The following is a 17171-nucleotide window of genomic DNA, read 5'->3' as shown; positions in this document are numbered from 1 at the left end:
GCTTAGAAATTATAGAGGATTGAAAGGGAGATGGGTCTCAGCTGTTGAGGCTTCAGGAGCATTCAGCAGTGTTGCTGGATGAAAGGAGCAACGTGGTGTTTTGCTCTGTGGAGGTCTCAGAAATACCCAGGCATGAAGCACTGTGTGGTTTTGAGCTTGGTGAGAGGGAAGGCAGAAACTGGTGCCAGCCCTTGGTCCTTCCCTGGCTGCTGGAGCTCTTTGAGGATGTCATACATCTGGTGCTTTCCCATTTAGTCCTTTCGAGAGGCTCGTTTGAGAGCAAGGTTTGTAAGGAAGAGCCAGGAATAAACAGCTTGCAATCCCATTTGTGGGACGAGGAAAATAAGAAGAGAATTGTTAAAGATGGGACAATCGGTGAATAAAAGCCTGGTTATTAACAGGGCTGACATTTTGCTGTGGCTCTTAGAAGAGTGTTGTGTGTTACAATGTGACTTCTCCCACAGTATGTGGAGGAAAGGAAAACCTTTGGGTCTATAATACAGCAGCTACAAAGCCTGAGATGCAGCAGAGAGCGTATCTCCTGAGGGTAGCCTTCCACTCAGTGGTGTGCATTCACACAGGACTTCTCTTCCCTTGGCCTTGGACAGTGGCAAAATCACCTGTCCTCTAGGAGGGATTCTGTAGTTTAAATTTTTGTATCTCTGTCTCTCTGGGAGCTTTTATAAACTGAAGTTCTGCATGAGGCATGAGGTTCAATATCATCTTCTGTGCCTCATCAGTTCAGTTGGTCTGAGATGTATTTGTCCCATTTTTACAGCTATGACTATGGTCAGATATCACAGTTCATGTCTCCTTCTGTTTGTGTTAACCATGGTGACCATCAGCTTTTGAACCCCCACATACCTCATTTTCCTGGCCCCTTGTTCCCTCTCAGCACGGAGGAGTGCAGGGTGTTGGCAGCAGCAGAAGGGCTCTGTGCTCCAGGACAACAGTAACACAAACACAGGGAAAGTATCCAATGCATGAAAGCCCAGGACCCTGCCACTGCTGGGATAAGGAGTGGTAGATAATGTGTGAGCTAATATTGAACCAGGATTGTTGCTGGGGTGGTGTGGCAAGAGCAAACATGCCAGGATCACTTGGTGGCCGGAGGATGAGCAGGGAAGGTGTGCAGGGCCATGGCTTCAGTGCTGTCCAGAACCATTACAGGACACCCTGCCATGGGGGATGCAGGGTCACACTGAGTCACTCCTCTTCTCCCCAGGGTATAAAAATTAATAGTCTTTTTATAGCTCTGTGCACACTGCCAGGGCTTCTGCAACCTTGGGATTTGTTATTAACAGGGAAAGCAGTGTCACTGTGCTGGTGTCAGTACGAAGGGCGATGTCTGAAAGGCTGAGGCCACATCTGCTCCTGACCCAGGGGAGGACATTCCTTTTGGACCACTCTGGGTCCTTCATAGGTACAGATCATTAACCCTGGAAACATCGCTAGGGCTGTAAGCTCTGTCTTCTAATATATAACCATGCCTGTAGACCAGTGCATTGAAGAGGTCACTGGCCATTGATGTGACTCTTACCAATGGGGTTTAACAGCTCTCTTGGAGACATCTATTAAATAAGTTATTATCTGAAATGGGAGAGGGGGCGAAAAGTGACAATTCTGTGAAAGAGGTGAATTAGAAGCAGCATTGATGTCAACTCAGACTCTGCTGCTGCTGCTGTTATTTTTTGCTCATTTTAGCACATCTGCTGCATGAGTGCAGTGGGGAGCACTCTCTGCTCCCCTTTTCATACCACAAGATGTTTTTGCTGGATCACTAGCCTTGGACAGACAAGAGCTGTGTAGCCCAAATTGGGCAGCTTTCTTCCTTTCTCTAAGACAAGGTGCTGGGATGCCATGGCAGCCCCTCACCTGCAGCACTGTTGTGTGGTTTGCTTGCCCACAATGCTAAACCCCTTTAAACGTTGCCAGAAAAATGATCTGGAGAGCCTTTCCCTCTGCTTTATCCCTCCTGGGTGCCATTTCAGTGATACTCACATTAGAAAAATAGTCTCAGTAAGTACAGATTCTACCATTGCATTTGGTCCAAAGGGCTGTGTAAGTTTAATACATGAAATTTGTACAAAATTATCCAACAGTGACTGTTCAGGATGGCCCCACCTGCAGCTCTGAGACGTGGCAGCAATTTTGTTTGGGAGGTGGATTTTTTATCAGCTATGATTTTCTCAAATCTCTGGAGCTATGGAGACAACGGTGCTTCAAGGGATGTGCAAAAAAAGCAAATCAAAAATCAGATAAATAAGGAGTTTGCAGAAGTTCACCAGCCATGTGCACACCCTGCAGATGTGGTTTCCAGCAGGGTGCTGCAGAGCCTGGCTGTGGGAGCCCTGCACAGCCATGTCCCTGCCACCAGCCCTGCAGGTTTTCCCTCCTGAGTGCTCATCACCATGGGGTCACAGGGTGCTTTAGCATGTCTCTGCTGGGAAGAGAAGAGCTCCTGATGTGAAATAGGTCTGGGGATGGTGTCATTGTCCCTCCTCCAGTGCATGACAGAGCACTGAGGGTTTGATCAAGCTCTGTATTCTATCTTCTCTGTAGAGCATCACCTCTATATGAGTAGACTGCTCCCACTCAAACCTATTTTGGACAAACGAGTAATTTCCATGCACGTAAAGATGCTGCACAATTTATTTACATATTTTGGGGGGTAGCTAACATCCTCTTTTCCTCCTCTGGCTTTGCCTCAGTTTCTGTCTGAAAAAGGAGAAAATACTGAACCACAAACCCACTTTCTACTGAGAAATCTCAACAGCTGTTAGCAGAGGTTATTGGAAAATCAAAGGGTTTGTGTGAGGGAAGAAATGCAGCTAATCCCGGCCAGGGAGTTGCTGCTCCAGCACCTGGTCTCTCCTCTTGCCTCTCATTGCTGCTCTTTATGTCCTTCTGGTATGGGACCCATCAAGGAGAAGAACGAGGCTTTGGATGCAAGAAAAAGGGTAACTCCCAGGGTACGGTTGCTTCAAGGTATCTTAAAAGGGGGCCCACAAAATGGAGAAGAAGGTTCCTGTCACAGCCCACTGCTGGGGCTCAGTGCTTCGGAGCAGCATGGAGAAGGAGGAATCAGGCATGTGCCTCCATAAAATGTTTGATTACTCTCACCTACTAATTATGTAAATCATCAAGCACATCATTGCCATGTGGAACTCAGGATGCCTGAGATGTTGTCCTACCAAAACTGGCAGCGCCGCTGCTCAGCTCTTCCACACAGGTGTGGAGGTGACCCCTGGATCCAGCGGCAGCTCAAAACACACTACCTGTCTTTTATGAGGCAAAAGAAATCTTTGGGCAGAGGCCAAATCTGCCACTGGCCTGGGGGCACAGCCACATGTGATCTGACTGGCAGGTCATTGTGGAAGCACTTGGGTTTCTTCAAGGCTGAGTGTGCCAAAGGCAGGTGAGTGATACCTGATGCAGGGGAGCGTGAGGTGCACACGGGGTCCTCAGCAAGGTCTCATCTCCTCTTGTCCATGTGGGTCTACTGATGCACTCAGGGAACACAGAGAAGGGAACCATGTGGACTGCACAGAGGAGCAGATTCATGGCCCTTCCCAGTGTGATAGAGACAAAGGACACCATGTCCTGACCCATCTCCACACCCACCCACTGCAGCACAAGGTGTGTGCATACACTGTAGCTCAACTGGCCAGGGGCTCCACTGCAGCCTCCCCATAATTCACTTTTTATTTCTCTGGCAGAAAGCAGCCAGTCCTGTGTCTATGTCTGGGGGGGACACACACACTGAACTGCCTAAAGCCAAATGACATCATCTTGTGGAACCTGAGAGCAAACAGCATGTCCGGGGCAGAAGGGAAATGGGAATCCATCCCTAAACGCCACGGTAGGCCCTGGCTGACCTCATGTGAGCGTAGTGCTGCTCCCTGTGCCAGCTGACAGCTCCATCCTCAGCACCTCCTGCCCACATGGCCATGCCCTGGCGGCTTCCTGGGGCTTGAGCCACAGGCTGGCAGGTCACCAAAGCCACTGGTGGCTGCAGTGGGACACCAGGCAGAACTTCCACCCACACAGGTTGTGCCACCATAGTGCCTTGTCCTAATGCTGTATCCTTCTCCCCACAGAACCTGTGGTCCAGAGGATCTGGCTGAGGGTAACAAGCCCCTCTCAGTCTGGGCACGTGTTTTGTGTAAGTCTGTCTCCTCCAGCCTGGTCCCTCCTGGACCCCAGTTAGGAGGTGCAGGACACGACACGTGCAGGTTGGTAGAGGAAGGACGAGGAAAGGTGCACCTGCACAGCCATTCCTCGGGAGCTGGGACAGACGAGAGACAGTAGCAGCTAACGCCCTTTGCTTCACTTGGACAAACCACCCTTTCAGCAGCTTCCAGCCCCAGCGGAGCACAGCTCGGGGACCGAGACCCCGATCCCGGGGCACCCGCCCAGGGCTCGGCCTTGAGGGAAAGCGCCGCCTCCGCCCGTCCGCGCCTCCCTCACGTGAGGAGCAGGGCAGGAGTCCGGGCAGCGCCCGGGGCCGTGCGGGGCGGCGGCGGCAGGAGCGGGCGGGCGGCGGGCACCATGCAGCTCCTGCCCAGCTTCTCCCCCGTCACCTGGCTGCTCCTCGTCGCCTTCCTTTGCCTCGTGGCCCTGTAAGTAGAGGCCGGTCCCCCCGGGTGACCGGGGAGGAGGCGAGTTCAAGTGAACCAGCGCTGAAGCCACTCAGGGACTCCTGCACTGCCCTCAGGGCACAGCGAGGGCTGGTCGGGGGGGCTGCGGGGCTCTGCTGCCAGCGGGGAGGGAAGGAGGAAGCTGGGCTGGACGGGGACGGAAGTAAAAAGGAAATCCTTTATTTTATTTTTTTCTTTTTACTTTTCTCAAGGAGAAGTAACTTCCGGGTGTTTCAGGGGCCGGGGAGTCCTTGGGCTGTGCCAGCTGGGAGCAGGGCAGGGCGATGCCGGCGCTGCTGCCGGCAGAACACCCCCATTAAGTAGTTAATGTTGGCAAAACTTCGGCTTATGTGGCTCGGGGGAGCTGTAGTGAGCTATACAGGCAAAAACTTAATTTTGCTGTGGTAATTTATGTCCCTGCTGTGCTGCTGTGGCTCGACCACCTGAGCATCGCAGGAGGTCTTTGCAAAGACAAACACAAGGGCAGGTCTCAGCCCGAGAATTTAAACGCTCTGAGACCTCTCCTCAGCCACCCGAGATGCAGTTGTCTGATCTGGGCAACTAAAAGTGCCCCTGAATAAAGACCTGAGGTGTCCATGTACACCAGTTTGGCAGGGCTGGGATGCAACTCCTTTCAGCTCGTCTCTTCTATCAAAATGTACCCTGAATTATCTTGTACCCCAAATTACCTTGTACCCCAAGTGATGCTGCATTTATTCGAAGAGTATCTTCAGCAGGGCTGCTGCTGCTGGTCCATAATTTCAGCTTTCTTCGAGTGACAGGAACCAGTTATTTAAGCAGTTCACTGTGCTCAGGATGAAGAACCTTCTCTTTTCATTGCATAAATGCATCTCGCTTTTTGATTGGCAGCTATGGGATATGGCCCTACCGGACCTTCAAGAAGCTGGGAATTCCCGGTCCACGGCCTCTGCCCTTTCTGGGAACTTTCCTGGAGTACCGGCATGTGAGTACCAGCAGCTGCTACTCTATAGCTGCCTGAGGTTCTTCTTGTGGATGGTGCTGTTTTTCCCGTTCTTTGAACATCTCTTTCCTCTGCCCCTGCTTCAGCTGGTTGCAAATGATGCTTTTAGGTAGGAAGCTCTTTGGACACACAGAGAACATAAAAAGTCAGGCTGACCTGAAGGATGTGTGCTGTATTTTAAAACTACTTTGTAATTTAAATTATTAGTTTCTCCCTGTGTTTCTGCCTGCTCTTGAGCAGCTGAAGTTCTGTTAGAAACAAAATAAAAAAATATTGGAGAGATGCCTAAGGCTGCTATTTCTGAGAACTGCCTGTTTCTTTGCCCTTTTTGTCATCAACATGAAGAGGCTGAATTAGCCCCAGCAATGCCTCATCCAGCCACTTGCTGTTGGGCCAGCCTGAGACTAAGCCAGACAAATATTTGTTTTTTCTGTTTCTCCATCTTTCTCCCTTTGTGCAAAAAACCCTCCATCCAAATTACAGAATTTAGCACAAGAGGGATCTTAAGCTGTGCCAAGGGAGGTTTAGGTTGGATATTAGGAAGAAATTTTTTGCAAAGAGGGTAGTCAGACATTGGGATGGGCTGCCCAGGAAGGTGGTGGATTCACTGTCCCTTGAGGTTTTTAAGATGAGACTGGATGTGGCACTTAGTGCCATGGTCTGGGAACCACAGCAGTGTTGGATCAAGGGCTGGACTTGATGATCTTGGAGGTCTTTTCCAACCCAGGTGATTCTATGATGCTAAATAGATTTTTACGTGAAACTCAAATATTTTTGACTTATCAAACCTAATCAGATAACTAGGTAGTAGCTGATCTCAGGTAACTGCTCATGCAGATCAAATGTATTGGCTTCAGTAAAAGAGGTGTTTTCCTTGTGTTTGCTGGGTTTACAGCATGCACGTGATCTCTTACTAATGCTTTAGTGAGTGTTGTGTGTCCCATAAGTTTCATCCTTACATGTAACATCAGTTAAAACCCTAATGGAAACAAAACAAAAAAGCCATGTTCACTCCAGTTCAGGAATTGCAGTGGGAGATCATATGAGGACAAGGCAGTAGCAGCTCTCAATTGTTGAGCTGAAGGTGAAAGGACACCCTGGGATCTGGTTCTGCCTCTTAACTCTGCTCACACTAAAACAGTGTACCTTGTCATACCTTGTCTTCGCTACATTTTTGGATCAGGTTGGCTGGTAGAAGTTGACAGTGCTTTTTTTATTCTTTTTTCTCTCTGCTCTCTTTTTTCTCTCCAGTGCAAATGTCCCTTAGGCATCTACGTGATGGAGAGCAACTGTGCACCTCCCAACCTCAACCTCTGCCGCTTACAATGGGTCTGTGGGATGCCCTGTGCTGCCAGCTGTGACCTGCTTTAATCACTTTTTACTGGCAAACTGTTCATTTCTGCTTTCTTCTTTTCCAGGGAGTCCACTGTTTTGATCAGGTGTGCTTTGAAAAGTATGGAAAAATCTGGGGGTGAGTTTCTGCAGAACAAAACTACCTGTTTGGGATGAATGGAAAAAGGGACATTGCCATTGTGTCACTCAGCACTGTAATTCCAGCAGTGGCAACTTGGGAAAATCCAGGTTCACCACTGGGAAAGTCTCCACCCATCTCTCCAAGGCTTCTCTCCTGCTGGGATTTCAGTATGGTGTGGGGCTGGGATGATGGTGGCCAGTTAGGGGGGTGATTTGTTTGCGTAAGCTTTGAAAATAACCTCCACTGCTTGGTGTCAAACTGAGCCTCCTGCCTTTGAAGCTGCTGCTCTATCTGTCTGGAGCAGGAAGCGAGCTGCAGGCTGCCACGGGGTTTTTCATCTTGCTCCCTGCTTCTCCCAGAGCTGGGGCACAAGCTACCTTTCAACCTGCTTCCTCTCTCCCTGCACAGCACTGGTTTTGTGCAGAGGCCTCTTATCATGCTTCTATTGAGAACCTCTCAAACTGAAGCAAAATTCCTGTGCCAAAAAAAAAAAAATCCTGAGAGGCTTCATGAAACCTGACGCATTTTTTTCGAGAGATTAAATGTTCTCAAGCTTCTTGAAGATGGCAGCTTCCCTCAGCTGTGGCCCAAGGCTCCCTGCCCTTTAGCCCACACCATGACTTTTAAGTTCTTCTGTTGCTATTGATTGGAAAATGGAGGAGACAGAGGAGTTTTTCACCAATCAGTGCCTCGTAGGCCAGGCAGGAAGTCTCTTTACCCCACAGGTAGGCTGTTCAGCATGGATTTACTGTTTCCAGCTATCAGGAGCAGAAACAGAGCTCAGACAGCCCAAGTGCAGGGGATCAGCACTGTAGCAAAGGCTGCCTTTTATCTAAACCCACGCCGCTTTGTCAACTCTTTAGTACCACAGACAACTGCTAGAAATGCTCATGCTGTCCATGTTTGGCACTTTCTTTCCCTTTCTCATGTTTTACTACATAATAAAACAGTTCCAGCCTCATCCTTTTGGTGGTTTAGTCAGAGGGGACTCAGCTGGCCCAAACCCTTTGTGCCGTGGCTCTGGCCACAGACAGAACAGGCTGCTTCTGCTCCAGCTGACCATGAGCAATGGACTGACTGTGGGTTTCTCATGGCTTAGGTTTTATGATGGCAGGCAGCCTGTGCTGGCTGTTTTGGACCCCATCCTCATCAAAAACATCCTGGTGAAAGAGTGCTACTCCATTTTTACCAATCGCCGGGTAGGTACCTAGTCCCGTGCTTTGCTCTCCAGTACAGAGCACATGCAGCAAGAAGGGGATTTCTTCATGGTTTCTGTTCTCACTCTGAGCCCTTCAGTAAGTACTGCTCTCTGATGTGCCCCAGTTTATTGATGGTACCAACATCAAAACTCTGCTGGGGAGGTGTATGGGCCACTCTGGCTGGGACATTGGGCCGTCGGCCTGGAGGTACCATAGGGCTGATGGTAATTTATGACTCTTACACTTTTATTTCCATTTCTGTTGTTTGCTGGTTGAGGTGGAGCTCACATGACTTTGGGGGCCAAGTGAACAATCCATAGTGGGTTTTTCTTTGCATTTCTGTCACGTGGAAGGGGGCTGTAAAGCTTCACCTGTTTCCCTGTATAACCATGTCCCTTCTGCTGCAACATTTCCCCTGTGCAGAACTTTGGTCTGAACGGGTTCTTGGACTCGGCCCTCAACATGGCTGCAGATGAGCAGTGGAAGAGGATTCGTACAGTGCTGTCTCCAACCTTCACCAGTGGGAAGCTGAAGGAGGTAAAGCACAGGCCACTGGTACTTTGCATCAATAGCTGGAGGAGGACTGGACCATTTCACCTCTGACAGGGAAATCGCCCTGTTTGTCAGGACCACATCCATGAGCACCTGCATTGTTGTTACAGTTCAGCAATGCAGTGTCTGTCTGCCATCGTGGGGATGGAGTCAGGAGAAGGCGATGGGGGATGAAACAGCTCACAAGGCTGTTGGCCCTATGGCCTGTATTTTCATCTTGCTAAGCACATCACTCAGTCCGTGGTTGTCCATTTTCCATGCACTCAGGAGCCATGTTCAATCACAACTGGAGTGGATGCTTAGCTGGAATGGGAGCTGTGTGTGGATTTTGGGAGAAGAGCCTTGCTCAGTCATAGTAGATGAGCTCTGTGGACAGATTGTTAAGATGAGAGAAAGCAATGTCTGAGACCTGGAAATGAGACCTCCCCGAGCCAGACTTGGCGAGTGGCAGGTGGCAGGGTGGAATCACCCAGCCTTGTTTGGTGGCAGGGAAAGAGTCAACAGTGCCTTCTGTTTTGGTTTGCGTTTCAGATGTTCCATATCATTAATCACTATGGTGAAAAATTAGTGAAAAACATTGAGAAGAAAGTGGCTAATGATGAATTCGTGACCGCAAAGGAGTGAGTAACTGTGTGGGGCTGACAGGAAGGGGTTTGTGTTCAGTGTGGGGAAGGGGTTGTTTTGGAGGGTCTTTTCCATGCTGCAATGTAGATCCCTTGTGAGCTATGGAGGCAAACTCCACAGCAGTCATGGGCATGGCATATTTCTCAGCAGTGGGCTTGCTGTGCTCTGCTCTGCTCAAGGGGGTAGCTGTGCTCTGTCCCCTGTTTCATTTTACTGGAGATGCATTTTGAGGAAGGAGCAGGGACTGTTCCAGAAGCTGTGCAAGATGTGGTATTTTTGTATGTCATTTTTGCAATCTCTTTTACAGATGGAAGTCAGAATATAGTCTTTGTTACCCAGACTGCAGTTCAGTGCTTTCCAACTGCAGCTTAGGTTTTTGAAGCTGAGAAAAATTGGGGAATGAATGCAACTGGGGAAAACTTGGGAAAGTATAATGATGGTTACTGCCAGATTAGGACAGACCTAGTATGTTTGCATCAAGAGAGATTCCCTCCCACAATGATTGTTCCTAGATGAGCTCTTATTTACTATTGTGGTTGGGTTCATCTCATTCGCTCTCACTTCTTCTCTACTCAGCATTTTTGGAGCCTACAGCATGGATGTGGTGGCCAGCACTTCTTTCAGTGTCAATGTTGACTCCATGGGCAACCCCAATGACCCCTTTGTCACCAACATTAAGAGATTTCTCAAGTTCCGTTTCCTGAGTCCTCTGTTCATGCTCTTAGGTATGACACACCTCATCTCATACAGCCCTGAAGCGATGTCAAAGGTGGTGACCATCTGCATTTCCTGGTAGCTCCCTAGTAGCTTTGAGTCCTCTTTGCCACATGGGAGATGCTCAGCACTTTGCAGGATTAGATTTACCCTAGCAGATCTGCAGAATTATTTCCCCAGGGAAGCCGCAGTCAGGATTCTTACAGACCATGTGGGACTTTGCAGCATTCTCCTGAAATCAGAGACCCTGTTTGCAGAAGCATGATGGAGAGCAGCTCTGTCACAGAGCAATTTTTTGGGTCAGGGTCCAGATTTACCCTTCTCTTTTCTATGCTTTGTGCCAGTTTTGAGTTTCTTGGGCCCCTTTTGAGCTCAAATGCGTTGTTCTCTTCTTTCCTTTTAGTGTTGTTCCCCTTTGTTATCCCTGTGCTGGAAAAGATGAAGGTGACTCTGTTACCCTCAGAAGTCCTGAACTTCTTTAAGGATGTCTTCATAAAAATGAAGAAGGAACGGGAAAAGAGCAGCAGCACGGTGAGTCCAGCCCAGGTGGCCTCTTCTCTTCAGGAGAAGTGTGTTGTCCTGAGTGCAAGAGGGACCTGGTGGCACCTTCAGAATCTGTGGTGTATCACCTGCTCTCCAAAAGAGCTCATGGCTCACCAGTCCTGAGGAGAGGCAGAACCATGCCCTGCCTGGGTATCCCAAGTGGAGAAACTGTCTGTGTTCATAGAGGGTCTCTAGTCCGGACCTCATCATGCACTAAAGCCATGAACTGCCACTGGGGGGCTGTGCCTGGAGCAGATGTCTCAGCAAGAGACTTGTGCTGGACAAGATTTGCTTTCTCCTCACCCGTATCTTCTCTGACTGCCTCTGTCTCTCCCCAGGACCGGGTTGATTTTCTGCAGCTCATGATTGAATCCCAGAACTCGCAGGATGGCTCCAAGTCTGCTGAGGCCGACTGGGACAAAAGTATGTCTTCAGATCTGTCCTCCTCTCAACAGAAAGCAGTAGTTCCTTATTGGGTTGAAGGAGGGAAGTAGGGAGAGGATTTTAGTCTTTAATCCCATGCAAAATTCAAGGTCTCGGTAGTGGGGCCATAATGATGTTTATTGCGAATCAGCCTATTTTCATTATATCCCATTTCCTGGGATAAATCCTGAGGTGTGTTTGTGGAACAAAGGGTAAAAAGAGTGAGTGTTTCCTTACTCCCATTTCTTATATTGTCTTCTCTGAAGGCCAGCAATGTTGGCTGTGTTTCAAAAAGCACGCAAAGCACATATGTTGTGTGTACCTTGCTCCTGAGGTGTGTTTGTGCAACAAAGGGTGAAAAGAGTGAGTATTTCCTTACTCCCCTTTCTTATATTGTCTTCTCTGAAGGCCAGCAATGGCTGTGTTTCAAAAGCACGCAAAGCACATATGTTGTGTGTACCTTGCTCATCTGTCAGCTCATCTCTGTCCCCCATCCTGGGTAAACTGTTAAATTAAGAAATAATGACTCAGCCAAGTATAGTCCTAGTCCATCAACCTCAGTCAAGTCAGGATGCTTGTAAATTTTGAGGTGCCAGGACAGGGTATTTGTAAGGACACCCTGCACTGCAGGCTGCATCCTGTCGGTGCTTAAACCCTGCTGCAGTGCCAGCATTAAATCCTGGGTTCTGCTTATTACCACTGCCACATTATGTTCAGGGCTACTAATCCCTTGGCAGTGCAAGGCTCACCTCATGGCTTAGAGGAGATGCTGGACATCTCTTCCTCTCTATCTTTTCCTGGCATGTGCTCCTATTTTATTTTTTTTTTGGCCTAGGAGCATTGTCCTAGAAGATAGCAGAGTCTTTCTGAGTCAGGCTCAGGCTGCACATACCTTGGTTCTGCTCTTAAAGAAAGCAAGGTAACACTGCTGATCTTGACGGCAGTTCTCTGGCTCTACAACTGCCAGATCCACCCCTTTATGGTACCAGAGGGTAAGCTGGAAATTTCCTTTAGGAGTAGCATTACCTAGATTGGTAGGTGGGATCCTGAATTCCCAAGGGTTAGTTACTGTTGTTTTCAGCTTCGTGTATGTGCTTTTATGCCTTTTTTCAGCATTAAGTGATGAAGAGATTCTGGCCCAGGCTCTTATCTTTGTCTTTGCTGGTTATGAGACCACCAGCTCCACGCTCAGCTACATAGCCTACAACCTGGCCATCCACCCTGACGTGCAGCAGCGACTCCAGGATGAAGTTGATGCATACCTGCCCAGCAAGGTAAAGGAGGGTGGGAAGATGCTGGGGTTGTCCCTACCAATGCCTTGCAAACCCTGAGCCAAAAGCCAGGTTGGAAACAAAGCAGAGTGGCTGGGGTGCTGGCACTGAGATTTCCCCTCCCCTGGTCTCTGATGCCTGAAGTGGAAGCGCTGTGGGGGTGTTGGGGTGGGAGTTGGAGTCCTGTGCTCACAGCTGTCCCAATCCCCTCCCAGGCCACTCCCACGTACGACGCCATCACACAGATGGAGTACCTCGACATGGTGGTGAACGAATCCATCCGGCTCTACCCCGCCGGGGGCCGACTCGAGAGGGTCTGCAAGCAGACGGTGGAGATCAGTGGTGTGACTATTCCAAAGGACGTGGTGGTCATGATCCCAGCCTTTGTGCTGCACCGTGACCCGCAGTACTGGCCAGATCCCGATGAGTTCAGGCCTGAGAGGTGAGGGCTGGACAGGGGGAATAGCTGCGTGCTCAACCTCAGCCCTGGGAGTGGAAATGGCAGCAAAAGTGGGGAATGTATGATTATAACATTTAAATTAGGCATTTATCATTGTCTGACATCTAGTCCCAGCATTACCGTGAGGGGAGTTTTATGATCTACATCCATAAACTGTGCATGGAATTTAATTAACTGCATTGAAGGGAGCAACAGTGAGAGCAGCTCCCAGCAGCTGTAACACTGAGGGGTTTATGGCCAGATATTAAAGCAAGAGTCATTGGGTGACTGGCACAATGCCCTGCAAATCAGCAGTGGAAGGGCAAAGATGGGTAGGAAATAAAACTTAATTTTTAATTCAAGTTATGAAGCAATCTTTGCTTAGGAGCTCTGTCAGACCCTGCAAAATGAGGCAATAGCCCAAGGCAGATCTGGGAGACCCTGGGCCTGCTAGTCTTCAGGTGGCCACAAAGACATTGAGAGTTAGTCCAGAGAGAGCAGGACCAGACCTTGTGCCCTTTTACCAGGAGCTGGAATACCCCTGAAAGCCAGTTCTGATGTGGGGATGTGGTGACCTTTGGGACAAAATGTGGCAGCAGTATCAGGCAGAAGTTAGGGAGGGAGGTGGGTGCTGCTGAAGTCACCTGTGGAACACCTTGTGTTGAATTCAGGAGGAAACACCCAAATGGGAGTACACTGGCAATGGACAGGCTACACCAGTTGCTCCAATAGCTCCATCCTTATTCCAGTTGACAAACTGCATGGGTGGGTGGACAGGAGCTCTTTAGGGATCACTTGCCTTGCTGGGAGTTCATCAGAGAGATGTGCTGGTGGCTCAGTAGCGAAATACTTCACTACTGACTTAGCGTGGCTGAGGTTTGTACCTGGACCTCATGCACTGGGAATGAAAAGCCTCCTGGCATGAAAACTAACTGATCACTAAGAAGTATTACTGAAAATGCTCAGTGGCAAATTTCTCAGTGAAGCTGATTGTTCTTCCCTGTTTCTCATGATGAGGAGAGGAATGGCTGGCATGTCTCAAAAGCAACCCTGCCTTTAGTCACGCAGGGGGAGAACGTCTTTGTGTTCGCTCAGTCCTTTGATCTGCAGGGAAGCCGTGAAGCTGTAGACCTATGTGTTTTAGGGTTTGAAATCTGGGTTCGGTTTTGGAGTTGAGAGGGAGTTCTGAGAAAAAGAGTAGTTATGAAATCCATTAGCATATTTCAGGTATTCCCTGGTCACCTGATGGCACTTGGAGTTGCACAACCAACTCCGAGCAGTGGGATAAAAGCAGAGCATAAGGTATCTATAGAGACAGAAATAAGGGACTTAGCTGGATTCTTCTAATATGCACAGAAACACAAAAAGCTTTTGCCTTCCCAGACCCCTCATCACTTCAGATCTGGAAGCTGACACATCCTGGAACAGTAGCTCATGCTAACTTGGTTTTTTTTGGTTTTAATCAGGTTCAGTAAAGAGAACAAAGAGAGTCTTGACCCCTACACCTTCCTGCCATTCGGGGCTGGCCCCAGGAACTGCATAGGAATGAGGTTTGCTCTCCTTGTCGTAAAAGTGGCTGTGGTCGTCCTGTTGCAAAACTTCTTCTTCAGAACCTGCAGAGACACACCGGTGAGGATATGGGATGATGTGTTTCGTTGTCTGCCCTTTACTCCCACTGAGATGGTCCTACAGTTATATGGGAAAAACTGTTAAAATCTTCTCAGTTAATTTTAAGTGGTTCACCACAAGTTACTGATTTTTTTTTTAAACCTCTACAGAAACATATTTAATATTGGTGGAATATTTTAGACTGAAATCCTTGAAGTTGGTTTCCAGCCCAGCTCTCTGCACTGGCTGCTGCAAAAGGCTGTGCCATTAATGTGTTTTGTTGGTGAGGTGAGCTTGGGAAATCAGAGCAGAGGGGCCAGCAAGTGCATTCAAAGGACATTTGTTGTAAGAAACAGAGAAATCCTTATTAAATTATTACTTGGCACGGGTGCTCAGCTGGAATCTCTGCAGATTCAGATTGCAGCTCAACTAGTAACCTGGAGGTGAAAGACTGTAATAGTCCATTAACAATGCAGTGACCTATCCACCCTCCCCCAAGTCTAATGACATTTTTCTAGTCCTCTGCAATCCATAAAATTGATTCTTTTTATAACTGCCCTTAATTAAAAGGAGACAAGTTAAATATGTATTGTATTATTGGTGCCCATAGGTTTATGGGGCTCTTTCAGCCCTTTTTTCTGCAGAAGATGCCATGTACATCAGATCAGAGTGGGAGGAAAAAATTCACGCTGGAACATCCCTTTGGAATATGTACATGGAAGCTGCAGCCTCCTCTCACTTCTCCACTGATGGCACATTGGGCTCCAAGCCAGATTGCTTAAATTTCCTGAAACAAAGCTTACTGGGATATGGGGATCTGAATGTAGCTTGTCAGGCTGAGTGTATCACCCTTGTCCTGATGGGGTGTGGGAGAGCTCGGATATGAGCAGCATCCATTAGGGGATGATTTAAAACACTCTCCCCTGCAAAGTGAGTCCCTCCAACACCCACTTTAAATGTTGTTAATGAGATTTCCAGCCTACCCCATGAAAACCTTTTCGTGTGAGGATGCTTTTTCTTTGGTACTTGGTCTGAGCAGCAATCTTAGTTTTGTTTTTCCTGGAGAGCTCATTGCTCCTCCAGCTCCCATTACAATGTAGTTCCCCTTAGTGCTGACACACTTTGGCATTAAACAAAATGGCACCGTGTGCCCCTCCTTGGCTGCATGGGTTTTGGCTGCCTCTCCCTCCACGTGCAGCCTGTTGATCAGTGCACCGAGCTCTTTGTACCACACCATGTGAGAGCCAGAATTCAGTAACCAGTTTATTCGAGAGCTGAGGGCTATTAAACACCAGCTGGTAGCTGTTTTGCATGAGCAACAGTGATAGTCCTGCTGTAAGTACACCTGTAAGTTAGGAAGTGCATTGAAAACGAGTGGCAGCCGGGATGTATGTGGGCTGTAGGGCTCCTGTTGTTGTCGTGTCTGTCGTTTTTCCCAGCTTACGTGGCTGTTTTGGTTTTTTCCTCCTCCTCAAGATCCCGCTGGTTCTGGACTCGAAAGGTTTCATGCAGCCAAAGAAGCCCATCGTCCTGAAGATGGTCCCCAGAGGCCAGGCTGACCTGAAGAAGTGAAAGAGGCAGGAAAAGAGCAAGAAGCACTTACTTGATGGTGTCTCCTCTAACTCTTGAGAGGAGCCCAGGCTGATGTGTGCACTGCAGGAATGTCAGAGGTGCTGTCCCCCATTTCACAGGGGTTTGGCCCAGCATAATTACATGAGCATTATCCTAATGAACATGAGCCCCAGGCCCCGCTGCCCCCAATCACAATACGCATTCTGCAAGACCCTTTGCACTTGAGTTATTTGGGCATTTTTTTCTCTCTGAAGAGGCACTTTCCTAAGCAATTTGATTCCAGACACTGTCAGTCTCTTCTGGCAGTGTAATTTAAATCAAGATAGGGAGAACAAATTGCACATAGTTAAGTAATGCTGCCATTGCTCCTGTTCCCACTGCCTGCTGGGTAACTCTGTGTGTCTTCTGGTTTTATTCTCTTGGGAATGCAGAATTGTCCAGGGCCATTTCCTCAGCTCTGTGCTATGACCCTGACAAGTGTTAAAATGGTCACATCCTTGCAGAGCTGAATGCCTGCAGCAAAATTTCTGATGGTGATTTATTTAGATTTTTGTATGATTTTAGATGGCTTTTGCGTGATTTCAAGTGCAGATGATTTAACTGGAGGAGCCCAGAGAGAAGCAGTTACCCCTGATGTCTAGAGATTGGCAGAGTGGGAGAGGAGTGTCCCACATGTGTTTCCTGATTGTTTGCTTATTGTACCCTGGGCATGCAGCCATCACCCATGGGAAAGATTGTCAACACAGGGACTGTCCATACTGTTATCATGACACCTTTTACTCTGGTTTATATCAGGCCATTGTAAGACCAACTTAACTGAATTAATAATGATGCAGGGTGCAGCACCGAGAGCCTTCGGTGTCCTGGACAACCCTAGTCTGGAAAAAAGGTGCCTTTGGCTATTGAGAGCTTCAAAGTCTTGCCAGACTTTGTCTCCTTTTATAGATTCTAAAAGACCTGTATGCTGACATTTGGTATTATTCCTCCAGAAACTGGAGTGCTAACTGCAATAAAAAGCTCACTTACCTCTTCTGTAACCAGTTGATGCCAATCTCTGCTTCTGTGCTTTCTCCATACACAAGTGACTCCATCTGAAGGTCTCATAAGTCTTTGGCCAGGTGACAATGTCC

General features: G+C 48.4%; 1 protein-coding gene across 1 annotated transcript; it reads left to right on the top strand.

Annotated features, from left to right (window-relative positions):
* The first annotated feature begins 4503 nt into the window (after window positions 1-4503).
* On the top strand, window positions 4504-16890 carry LOC108496643 (cytochrome P450 3A12-like). Its single transcript, XM_017813540.1, has 13 exons — window positions 4504-4622; window positions 5511-5604; window positions 7041-7093; window positions 8196-8295; window positions 8719-8832; window positions 9379-9467; window positions 10048-10196; window positions 10589-10716; window positions 11067-11151; window positions 12265-12425; window positions 12638-12864; window positions 14328-14490; window positions 15946-16890. Exons 1-13 carry the CDS (start codon window positions 4552-4554, stop codon window positions 16039-16041), a joined length of 1530 nt encoding a protein of 509 aa, XP_017669029.1. The 5' UTR covers window positions 4504-4551; the 3' UTR covers window positions 16042-16890.
* Window positions 16891-17171: the final 281 nt, after the last annotated feature.

Source organism: Lepidothrix coronata, unplaced genomic scaffold, assembly GCF_001604755.1.
Source record: "Lepidothrix coronata isolate B3197 unplaced genomic scaffold, Lepidothrix_coronata-1.0 Scaffold41, whole genome shotgun sequence".
NCBI lineage: Eukaryota > Metazoa > Chordata > Aves > Passeriformes > Pipridae > Lepidothrix > Lepidothrix coronata.
The sequence above is the reverse complement of the archived record's forward strand: the minus strand, read 5'-3'. Positions and strand labels throughout refer to the sequence as shown.

Excerpts from the sequence above, each read along its gene's own strand:
- LOC108496643 (XM_017813540.1), top strand. The coding sequence starts at position 4,552 with ATGCAGCTCCTGCCCAGCTTCTCCCCCGTCACCTGGCTGCTCCTCGTC. Across the intron at positions 5,605-7,040 it reads CTTTCCTGGAGTACCGGCAT|GGAGTCCACTGTTTTGATCA; the intron begins GTGAGTACCAGC and ends CTTCTTTTCCAG. Across the intron at positions 14,491-15,945 it reads GAACCTGCAGAGACACACCG|ATCCCGCTGGTTCTGGACTC; the intron begins GTGAGGATATGG and ends CTCCTCCTCAAG.